Source organism: Loxodonta africana, chromosome 1 (genome assembly GCF_030014295.1).
Source record: "Loxodonta africana isolate mLoxAfr1 chromosome 1, mLoxAfr1.hap2, whole genome shotgun sequence".
NCBI classification, from domain to species: Eukaryota; Metazoa; Chordata; class Mammalia; order Proboscidea; family Elephantidae; genus Loxodonta; species Loxodonta africana.
Genome location: NC_087342.1, coordinates 100,155,828 through 100,168,351, shown reverse-complemented (window position 1 = coordinate 100,168,351; position 12,524 = coordinate 100,155,828). Strand labels below are relative to the sequence as shown.

At 40.4% G+C, this 12,524-nt stretch overlaps 1 protein-coding gene across 3 annotated transcripts in view; it reads right to left on the bottom strand.

The window, feature by feature from the left end:
- The window catches only part of ZFAND3 (zinc finger AN1-type containing 3), a 391,346-nt gene that overhangs the window by 79,393 nt on the left and 299,429 nt on the right, over positions 1-12,524 (bottom strand). For 2 of the 3 annotated variants that reach the window (XM_064285438.1, XM_023546106.2), the window contains one exon: positions 10,380-10,445. The exons of the other annotated variant lie outside the window; for it this stretch is intronic. In XM_064285438.1, coding sequence (XP_064141508.1) covers positions 10,380-10,445 — 66 coding nt within the window. The remainder of the gene's footprint in view (positions 1-10,379; positions 10,446-12,524) is intronic. 3 annotated transcript variants of the gene reach the window in all.

Here is a 12,524-nt window from a genome sequence, read left to right as displayed (position 1 = left end):
GACTTATCTGAAATGTCTACAGTGTATGAAGTGCTTTTAACCTCACCTGCTGTTATTTATAAATCATAAAATAATATACTGCCTGGTCCCCTCATTCTATTCTTTAACATAAGCAACAGTTGAGGCAGGCTGATTAAAATTTTTACAGAAAAACAAAACAAAAAAACCAAGAGAAAGCATTTAGCAGGTTATTTCCCTTCCCAATCACCCACTCAATGGCCAAAAGCCATGCACTGTCAGTAAACAGCCACTACGGCATGCCACAATACCCTGAGGGGAGAACTACTTGTTTTCTGTTGTATAGCATGGCAAGATGGTATCTTTTAGATTAGAGAAATTTCTGCAGTCTTGCCAAATATTTGGTGCTCATGTTGTCCCCGCCCCAGAAATCAAATGAACTCCTTCAGGACCCAGGATGTTGAGTGCACGAGGTAAAACATTTTTTTAATATTTTTTTTTCCTTGCCGCGACAGATTTACTGTTTTGATCTTTCTTCAGTGGTTACATTAAATGCTAATAAAAATGAAAGGTTTATATCTTCCCTGATATTCTCCTGATGGGAACGTGCATATTACATAAGTAGGTCAAATTTCTAATTTTCTGTCTCAAATGGTGATACTGCAGTCCTGAGGGAAAAGCTACACACCTCAAGGACCAAAAAGAAAGAAAGAGAAGAGCAAAAAAAAAAAAAGGAAGAAAAGAAACCAAATTATACAGTTAACTTATACCCAAAGCTCCAGAGAGCAGAGGACAAAGTGAAGTCCTCTTAGAAGATTCACCTACAGTGTGTAATGTTGACCAGTATAATGTGGACTCACTGACTCAACTCTGTAGGATTAAATGTGCTTGTTAAAATGTTTCTAGGAATACTGACTCTACCAGGAGATAAAACACAACTGTATGTATTTCTAAGATTTACAGGGCTACCTCTGATTTACCATCACCACCCTTTAGCTTCTGAATCAATTTAAAAGATCCTATATAAACCACTTGGTAACGTAACAACAATGGAACATTTCCCTTTAACTGGCCTCTGAACACTGATGTAGAAAGTGTCTGGCACATCAATCTTCTCTTAACTCCCAGGTGAAAGGGGGTTTCTTCTCTTGCCTAAGAACAGACAATAATGCCAGGAACAGGCTGCCCAAGAGAAGTGAATCAAGAAAAGGTTTTGGGGGAAAAGAAGGAAACAAAGAACAACACAAGGCTATTCTAGTTCATGTCACTGTTCATCATGGTGCAGGGAAAACAGACGACCCAAAAGGATAAGCATGTGCTTTCCCCCACACCCCGCACCCCCCCTCTTTTTTTTTTTTTTCCCCCAAAGAAAAAAGAGCAGGCAGGGAATATAACTGAATTAACATGATTCTTGAGACTGGAAATACAACACTCCCTAGAAAAAACTGCCTTGATATTTGTTGTTGTTGTTAGGTGCTGTCGAGTTGGTTCCGACTCATAGCAGCCCTATGCACAACAGAACGAAACACTGCCTGGTCCTGTGCCATCCTCACCATCATTGTTATGCTTGAGCCCATTGTTGCAGCCAGTGGGTCAATCTACCTCACCGAGGGTCCTCCTCTTTTCCGTTTTGCCAAGCATGATGTCCTCCTCCAGGGACTAATTCCTCCTGACAACATGTCCAAAGTATATTAAGACGCAGTCTCGCCATTCTTCTAAGGAGCATTCTGATTGTACTTCTTCCAAAACAGATTTGTTCGTTCTTTTGGCGGACCATGGTGTATTCAATATTCTTTGCCAACACCACAATTCAAAAGCATTAACTCTTCTTCGGTCTTCCTTACTCATTGTCCAGCTTTCACATGCATATGATGCAATTGGAAATACCATGGCTTGGGTCAGGCACACTTTAGTCTTCAAGGTGACATCTTTGCTTTTCAACACTTTAAAGAGGTCCTTTGCAGCAGATTTATCCAATGCAATGAGTCTTTTGATTTCTTGACTGCTGCTTCCATGGCTGTTGATTGTGGATCCAAGTAAAATGAAATCCTTAACAGCCTCAATCTTTTCTCCATTTATCATGATGTTGCTCATTGGTCCAGTTTGTTTTCTTTATGTTGAGGTGCAATCCATACTGAAGGCTGTGGTCTTTGACCTTCATTAGTTAGTGCTTCAAGTCCTCTTCACTTTCAGCAAGCAAGCTTGTGTCATCTGCATAATGCAGGTTGTTAATGAGTCTTCCTCCAATCCTGATGCCCCGTTCTTCTTTATGTAGTCCAGCTTCTCGGATTATTTGCTCAGCATACAGATTGAATAGGTATGGTGAAAGAATACAACCCTGACACACACCTTTCCTGACTTTAAACCAATCAGTATCCCCTTGTTCTATCCAAACAACTGCCTCTTGATCTATGTAAAGGTTCCTCATGAGCACAATTAAGTGTTCTGGAATTCCCATTCTTCACAGTGTTATCCATACTTTGTTATGATCCACACAGTCGAATGCCTTTGCATAGTCAATAAAACACAGGTAAACACCCTTCTGGTATTCTCTGCTTTCAGCCAGGATCCATCTGACATCAGCAGTGATATCCCTGGTTCCACATTCTCTTCTGAAATTGGCCTGAATTTCTGGCAGTTCCCTGACAGTATATTGCTGCAGCCGTTTTCAAATGATCTTCAGCAAAATTCTGCTTGCATGTGATACTAACGATATTGTTTTGTAGTTTTCGCATCCGGTCAGATCACCTTTCTTGGGAGTAGGCATAAATATGGATCTCTTCCAGTCAGTTGGCCAGGAAGCTGTCTTCTATATTTCTTGGCATAGACGAGTGAGCACTTCCAGTGCTGCATCCATTTGCTGAAACATCTCAATTGATATTCCGCCAATTCCTGGAGCCTTGTTTTTTGCCAGTGCCTTCAGTACAGCTTGGACTTCTTCCTTCAGTACCATCAGTTCCTGATCATATGCCACCTCTTGAAATGGTTGAATGTCGACTTATTCTTTTTGGTATAATGACTCTGTGTATTCCTTCCACTTTCTTTTGATGCTTCCTGCGTCGTTCAATATTTTCCCATAAAATCCTTCACTGTTGCAACTCGAGGCTTGAATTTTTTCTTCATTTCATTCAGCCTGAGAAATGCCAAGCGTGTTCTTCCCTTTTGGTTTTCTATCTCCAGCTCTTTGCACATGTCATTATAACACTTTGCTTCTCGAGCCACCCTTTGAGAAATCTTCTGTTCAGTTCTTTTACTTCATCATTTCTTCCTTTTGCTTTAGCTGCTCGATATTCTTGAGCAAGTTTCAGATTCTCCTCTGACATCCATCTTGGTCTTTTCTTTCTTTCCTGTCTTTTCAGTGACCTCTTGCTTTCTTCATGATGGTGTCCTTGGTTTCATTCCACAACCGTCTGGTCTTCGGTCACTAGTGTTCAACGCAGCAAATCTGTTCTTCGGATGGTCTCTAAATTCAGGTGGGATATACTCAAGGTTGTGTTTTGGCTCTCGTGGACTTGCTCTGATTTTCTTCAGTTTCAGCTTAAACTTGCATATGAGCAATTGGTGGTCTGTTCCACCGTCGACCCCTGGCCCTGTTCTGACTGAGGATATCGAGCTTTTCCATCATCTCTTTCCACAGATGTAGTCGATTTGATTCTTGTGTGTTCCATCTGGCGAGGTCCATGTATACAGTCGCCGTTTATGTTGAAAGAAGGTATTTGCAATGAAGAAGTCACTGGTCTTGCAAAATTCTATCATTTGACCACCGGCACTGTTTCCATCGCCAAGGCCATACTTTTCAACTACTGATCCTTCTTCTTTGTTTCCAACTTTCATATTCCAATCACCAGTAATTATCAATGCATTCTGACTGCATGTTCGCTCAATTTCAGACTGCAGCAGGTAATAAAAATCTGCAATTTCTTCATCTTTGGCCTTAGTGGTTGGTGTGTAAATTTGAATAATAGTCATATTAGCTGGTCTTCCTTGTAGGTGTATGGATATTCTCCTATCACTGACAGCGCTGTACTTCAGGATGGATCTTGAAATGTTCTTTTTGATGATGAATGCAACACCATTCCCCTTCAATTTATCATTCCCAGCATAGTAGATTATATGATTGTCCAATTCAAAATGGCCAATACCAGTCTATTTCAGCTCACTAATGCCTAGGATATCGATGTTTATGCATTCCATTTCATTTCTGACAATTTCCAATTTTCCTAGGTTCGTACTCTGTATATTCCAGGTTCCAATTATTAATGGATGTTTGCAGCTGTTTCTTCTCATTTTGAGTTGTGCCACATCAGCAAATGAAAGTCCCGAAAGGTTGACTCCATCCATGTCATAAGGTTGACTCTACTTCGAGGAGGCAGCTCTTCACCAGTCGTCTTTTGAGGGGCCTTCCAACCTAGGGGGCTCATCTTCCAGCACTATATCAGACAATGTTCCGCTGCTATTCATAAGGTTTTCACTGGATAATTCTTTTCAGAAGTAGGCTGCAGGGTCCTTCTTCTTAGTCTGTCTTAGTCAGGCAGCTCAGCTGAAACCTGTTCTCCATGGGTGACCTTGCTGGTATTTGAATACTGGTATCATAGGTTCCAGCATCATAGCAACACGCAAGCCCCCAGAGTATGACAAACTGACAGATACGTGGGGGCCTTGATGTTTAATGGGGCAGTTTCTAGTCTCATCTCAGGCAATATTACAGCTCCCTTATGGCCCCAAGAATGATTTTTTAACTTGCTACTCTACTAATTATAATCACATTTTTTACATACACAAAACATTTTTTATGATAATTTTTCAAGTTTATCAGAAAAAAAATATCACCTAGGCAACACATAGATGAGTAAATGTGAATATGGATGTGTTGTTGTTAGTTGCTACCAAGTTTGCACTGACTCATGGTGACCTTACGTATACCAAACCAAAACCAAACCCATTGCCATCGAGTTGATTCCGACTCACAGCGACCCTATAGGACAGAGTAGGGCTGCCCCACAGGGTTTCCAAGGAGCAACTGGTGGGCTGGAACTGCCAACCTTAGCAGCCAATCTCTTAACCACTGTGCCATCAGGGCTCCTTATGCATACCAAAACCAAACCAAATCCACTGTCACTGAGTTGATTCCAACTCACAGTGAGGCTATAGGGCAGAGTAGAACCACCCCATAGGGTTTCCAAGGCTGTAAATCTTTACAAAAGCAGACTGCCACATCTTTCTCCCATAGAGCGGCTGGTGGGTTCAAACTACAGACCTTTCAGTCAGCAGCTGAGGGCTTTAACCACTGAGACACCAGGGCTCCTTCACCTTATGTATTACAGACTGAAATGTTGCTCTGTCCTGCATCACTTCACGATCGTCATTATATTGGAGTGTACTGTTTCAGCTGCCATGTCAATCCAACTCACTGAGGGTTTCTGTCTTTTCTGCTGGTCTACATTATCAACCATGACGTCCTTTTCTAGTAATTCGTCTTTCCTGATTACATGCCCAAAGTAAGCAAGCCGAAGTATTGCAGTCCTCGCTTCTAAGAGCATTCTGGTTGTATTTTTTCTAAGACATTTGTTCGTTCTCTGGCAGTCCACGGTATATTCAGTATTTTTCACCAACACGACAGTTCAAATATATCAATTCTTTCTTTTTCATTGTCCACCTTTCGCATGCATACGAGACAACTGAAAAGACCATGGCACACCTTGGTCATCAAGAATATAGATATAGTGAAGCAAAAGTCTGTTGACAGTACATCAAGTCTATAAACTTGCCTATGATTTTTTTCTTATATAACTTCAGAAACAAAGGGACCATAAAATTAAAAGACAAAGCCTCAATAAGAGTAGTGAACTCTAGGGGAGGAGTAATTTTCTTTTTTGCATATGCTAAAAAGTCTGTTCTTTGGCATATTCAAGGTAGGGCTAAGAGCTGGTGACTGCCCCACTAGGATGTGACTTCTCCCCCAGAGTCCTTGCGTTTGTCAGTTCAAGGATGCTGTTGGAGAGGGATCATGGTTCTACCTGCCCACTGCAGCTTAACAACTAATTTTAAGGTTCACTGATAAGCAACTCCAATAAAGGAAATACAAAATAACATTTTCTTTTGCTATAACTCCATAAATGAATCTTTTGACAAAAGGTCACATAACATGTCTTTAAATAAGAAATCTTAAGAAAAAGCAACTTTTACACAAGGTTTTTTAAACATAAAAATATGACTTTGTAAAAATATCCAAAAACCCACCTAAATATCCACATACCTTCTTAATAACAAAATTGTCTCAAGGAGATGACTACAGCTCAGATTAAAACATTCTGGCTTAAGATATAACTAGATATTTACCAAAAAAATGAAAGACAAAAGGGAATCTTCTGGTGGTTTGCTGCCAAGGAAAGTGAACTTTTTCCTTCACAATATACTTGTTCTTGGCAGGAATACTGTGAGAATTAACAAGGGTCACATGTGAAACATTCCAAGCTCTTTAAAGAAACATAAGCTCTCTCTAATAATATGAAGATGTGATATGTTTTGACGATTACATTCTAACCAAAAGCAACCAGGGACTTGGCAGTACTTTTCAACTCTTTGCTGACTGTAGACATCTCATATTCTTACAAAGGGGGTGGGTGGGGAGCGGTGGTGGGGGGCTGGAGGAGGACAACCTATCGTACCTTCACTTAATTTTTCTCTGCCTTAAATACCAAAACAATCATGGTGCTGATACCTTTTTCTATCTAAAGATTACACTGAGTTTGACTATTAATATTTTTGTGTGGCTTAAGGGCAGCATCTAAAGAATTCTTACTAGTTCCCAAATACAAACTGATCTTTCATTTGCCACTAGAGCTACTTTTTGCAATTCTGCTTTTTAGATGCACAGTTATCAAAAAGCAATTTCTTAAAAAAAGTTTCCACTCTCATTTTCATGGTTGCAGACCAAAACACTCTATGATGCTGAGCACCTCTCTAAATCACAATGCCCTCCACCTGATCAAAAACAGTACTCACTCGAAATATAACTGAGAATGATTAATCAACCACCCCGGCTTCTATGCAGGACTTTATTTATGAAACCACATAATAATGGTTCTAGAAGCCCTGGTCGTGCAGTGGTTAAAGCACTACGCTGCTAACTAGAAGGTCGACGGTTCAAACCCACCCAGCAGTTCAAAAGACTTGGCTATCTGCTTCCGTAAAGATTCAACAACAACAAAAAAAAAACCCGTTGCCGTTAAAGTCAATTCCAGCTCGTAGCGACCCTACTGGAAACCCTATGGGGCAGCTCTACTCTGTCCTATAGGGTTGCTATCAGTTGGAATCGACTTGAAAGCAATGGGTTAATAATGGCTCTAATGCTAATCTTTAGCTCAGTACTCTAAATAACCTGGTTACTAGAGAAGCGGTCACTAATGTTTTCTGACTGCAAACTCCTATCTATCAAAAATGTGGCCATGTACCTTTAACGTAAGTATACAATGAAACCTGTGAAAGCAGGAACTCATGGGATTGCCTTGCTTTTCTGGGTCTCACAAGCTTTCTGCTTTTCACAGGGTGTAGTGTTACCACTTCTCTACCGGTCCTTTTAGTTGAAAATATTTGTGTTTTCCTTCTCTGACAGGTTTCTGCCTTATACAGGTTCCGGCTTTCACAGGTTTTACTGTATTTGCTATTTATAAACTATATGAACAAATATGTGAATTATGAAATAAATCCTAAAATTAGGAATTTTAAAAGACTGAGATAAAAAGCTTTTAATATTTTCTTCTCATATTTCACAGACTGTACATTGTAGGCCCTTCTATAGAGATCACTGACTTAAAGGACCACTTTAATGCAGCCTACCCTTTTTCCAACATACATAATTATTAAAACTCAAAGCTGCTTTAGGTCCAACCTTGTACTGATAGACTGGCTGAAAGGGGCTTGGTAAAATCTAATTCGGAGAGTCTCACTCTAAAGCTTCTAAGAAATGACACTAAGGTAGTTATTTACTGATTACGTAGCCTGAAGTCCTGTGTTCTAGGAGATCCACCACAGAGCTATTGTTACTGAGGCCTCAGGTCAGAGGGTGACTTTAAGGATTAAGGTGTGCCTGATCCAACTGCCTAATATACATGTGAAAGCTGGACAATGAATAAGTAAGCCCGAAAAAGTACTTCTGCCTCTAACATGTGCTCTATGGACTGAAGAAAAAATTGATGCCTTTGAATTATGGTGTTGGCGAAGAATACTGAGTATGTACAGTGGACTGCCAGAAGAAGGAACAAATTTGTCTTGGAGCAACTACAGCCAGAATGCTCATTAGAAGCAAGAATGGCAAGATTTCGTCTCACAGACTTTGGACATGTTATCAGGAGGCATGATACCTGGAGAAGGACATCACGCTTGGTAAAGTACAGGGTCAGCAGAAAAGAGGAAAACCCTCAACAAGATGTTATGACACAGTGGCTGCAACATGGGCTCAAACATAGCAACAATTGTGAGGATGGTGCAGGACCAGGCAGTGTTTTGTTCTGTTGTATGTAAGGTCGTTACGAGTCAGAATCGACTTGATGGCACCTAGCAACAACTTCCCTACATACTACGTTTTCAAATCTGTTTGTCTTTCTTCGTATTTCATTCAGTGATAGGCTTTTCCACTGTCTGATTAGAGGTAGAAAGATCACAATAAAATGTGATAAAAAGCAACACCACGTAGTGGAAAGGAACACAGGCTTCAGCATCTGAAAGATCTGTGCTCCAATCTTGGCTCTGTTACTTACTAGTAATACTATCTCAGGAATTATACTTAACTTTCTCAGTGCCAGATTTTTTTCCTTCTGTAAAAGAAGAATAACTATCTTGTAGAACTGCCCTGAAGACTAAGCGGGCATGTATATAAGGGATACCATATGGTGCCTAGCAATTTGTAGTAAGCATCCAATAAATGTAATTATTATTTTTAGATGCACAAAGTAGTACGGGAACAGAGAGGAGGAAACAGATCTGTTTAGGAAGATGAACGTAAGTACAGGATACTCTAGAGAGGTTTCTGCTAGTTACAGTGCCTAAGGGGAGCACAGGGTTCCTTTCCTAAACCTCTCAGGATGATCCTATCTGCTTGACACTCACTCCTTGACTGCTACCTGAAGACGCTGATAGTGCTAACAAGTGAACCCTACCCTGAGGGCCAAGGTAGCATGTAAAAAAGAAAGACTACACTGTTTAAGTGAAGTGCAGGACTTGAAATCGAAGGGCTGTGAATGTTACCAAGCTTTCGGGTGGCGTAGGTAGGCAGCTGGCTCTTTGACTTTCCCTGGCCAATCAGGGCGGTTGGTCTCACTCCAGGGCACAGTTCTCTTCTATCTCAATCAGGAACTACCCAGTAGAGGTTAGGTAGTGGGGACAGGGAAGGCCCGCAGCATGCTAGGACTACCTTACACACCCCTGCCTGGTCGTTTGGAAAAGAAGAATAAAATTAAGTTCGTGAGAGTTCAGTGTACGGACATTACTCTGAAACAGTACAGACAGGCTTGTTTGAAGTTTAACATCAAGATAAAAGCATCTAAAGGGGTTGAGGCTTCAGTGTAAGTCTGTACACAGAAATAGTTCCTGCTATTTCTGCTGGGGTGTTAAAAGGATTTTTTTAAGTTATGAAAAATACTTGGACTGTGACCTTTAGAAAAACAATATAATTATTTTGACTCTTCCAATATAATCCTTAAGATATTTTAAATAGCAGGCAGCACTATTAGGAAAAACAAATATTGTTTAAAAGAAATCAAGCTATAGGCTAAGGGAACAATGGGTATTACGACTGCTCTTTAGAGAGCTTCAAGATTCATGACTTCATGTTTAATAAAAATGTCACAGGTGCACAAAGACGTTTCTGGGACTCGATGCATTTGAAAGGAATGATTTAAGCATACCCTGTAGCTTTTACACAAATGAGAGAAAATGATTTTCTAAAACTACTAGGACACTAGTAGTCAAGTTAAAACACTGATTAACTGTACCACAGCATCTTTGGCCCTCTAGCCTCCATTATTTAAGTAAAGTTTCTGTTTTGTTTTTTTCAGGTGGGGTGGGTCTTTTTTTCCCAGTAGGTCCAAGTCTTAGACAAATTAGCCACACGTTAGAAACCGAGGAATGATCAGCATTTTCTGGACCTCTCCTGACTTACTAATATTGTTCAGACATTAGGAAGTAGGCCTTCTTGGTTCCAGCTGCCTACATTTAATTCAGTCAGTCCAACCCCCAAGAACACCATTATGACCTCTGCTCACACTCCACTTCCAATACTAAGCATGTACTACATTACTTCACAATTGATAGAAGAAATTAAACAGTTAAGTACCCTGGTAAGGATACCACATTAGAACCAGTTTCCAATTTCTGTGAAAAATTCCGATGAGAATGAGTGCAGATAAGAATGATGTACATACCTGTACCACAGGGTCTTTTGGTTGGTGTGACTAACGAGACATGAGCTGTGTCTGTGCATGGCCCACCTAGAAGCAGAAAGGCAGGCACATCAGTCAGGACATATCTTCAACATGCCAGCAGCAGCTACTGGGACACAGAGGAACCTAACAGGGGGTCAACCTGCAAATATCCATAAGGATGGATAGTGAGAAAGGTAGTGGTGGTGGGGTTCACTGTAAGGACCTAATTTCAATTCAGCAATATAGTCTATTGATCCACAGTCTTTCTATATTATAGCATGTTTTTTAGAAAAAATAATTGAGAGTCTGATATAATGTTAGGAAGTTAAAGGCTAAAATTTTCACTGGAATTCAGATCCAGGTGAGAGGAAATCAACCACAAGTTTGGGCAGTTAAGTTCTTCCACAGAGAAATAAGAGAAGTGCTACCTCTTAGGTTGACTTCAGTGGTCACCCCATCTTTGAATTTATTGCAAAACTAGCTTCATTTAAAGGGAAGAATTCCTTAAGGAACAACAAAGTATTTGACAGAAGAAATAAAGATAATTTTAATTATGTAAGGAGAGCACTGCTGACCAAGGAAGAATATCTAGTTTAATTATAAGGAGTATGATATGCAGAGGGTCTTTACGGAATTTTGGTGGGCTCAAAGATCTGGTGCATAGGTGTAATTCAAGAGTATGCAAGAGATATAATCATTTAGTGATGAAGGCTTGTAGTGCAATAATTGCATTCTGCAGAATTAGAGTCACTAATAAATCGTGATGGTGATATTGACACAACCTCTACCTCCCCCCCACCCCGACCATACTCTACCCTCTGAAACAGAAAGTTAGTGTATAAATATTCAGACTAGTGGTTCTCAACGTGCCCTGGAAGAGGCAGTGGTGATGGTCAGAAAGGAAGTAGAATGCATAGGCAAACGTAACGTATGTATTTAAAAAGAAAAAAAACGCTCCCCAGGTAACTATGATTAACAAAGGGGGAATGTGATTACTTGGCGTAGTTGTGTATCACCTGTGGCAGCTGTCATTCACCTACCATTGGAGTCACAGGTTGAAAAGGAAAGAAAGATGGAAAGAGCTCTGAGACCTGTTTCTAGAGCTTATGGCTCTAACAGCCATGGGTTTAGGGACCTAGAGATCCCAAATATGAAATTCACCATCAGCCCACTCTTTCCATACCAAAGCCGTAACAGCAACAATCCTCAAAACCCACTGCTGTCAAGTTGATTCGGACTCACAGAGACCCTACAGGATAGAGTAAAACTGCCCCATAAGGTTTCCAAGGAGCAGCTAGTATATTCAAGCTGCCAACCTTTTGGTTAGCAGCCGAGCTCTTAACCACTGTGCCACCAGGGCTCCGCAGAAATCCTCAGTGGGTGTAAAAAGACACAGAGGAGAGGGGGGAAAAAAAAGGAAGAGAAACCAAGTAACTGCATTGTTAACTTCAAAGAGCCCTTAGCAAATACTATGTGCCATGGTTGTTAGTCCACATTCAGGGAGTTTATAATCTTAAGAAGAGAAAATTTATGTATATAAATACTGAACAATACATGACAGCAATAAAGAGCTGAATGGAAAATGATCAAGTGTCAAAGGATACGGTATAGGTAATAAATACTAACTGCAAGTGGAAGAAGAAAGTTCATCAGTGGCCAGCATTACCTGGAAATGCTTTCCGAGAATTTGAAGGCGAGAACTAGAGAATTCAGAAAAGCCAGGCCACAAAAGCAGGGCCTTTCAATTGAAAACTGTTCTACAAATGCCACATTCACCATAGAAAGCGTCACCTACTGAAGTTCCAGAGGTCCAGAGAGACAACTGTGACATGAAAATAGGCAACACTCAAGTAGGTTAGGTGCTGCAGGAAAACCTAACACAGACTCTAAAACCCTCTGAGCACTAGCTTCTATAATAGCTCCATAAAATGATGAAGCTTCTGCTTCCATGTGATTGACTGGTAGATTAGATAGATGATTAGATAGATTGATTAGATGATAGATAGATGGACAGATAGACAGACAGACAGACAGGATAGATAGATTAAATAGATAGATTAGACAGACAGGCACTTAAAAAATTGTAAGCATCCTTCTTTCTTGGAAAATATGGGGTTTATAGAACACTCAGTTTAAGTCCTGTTA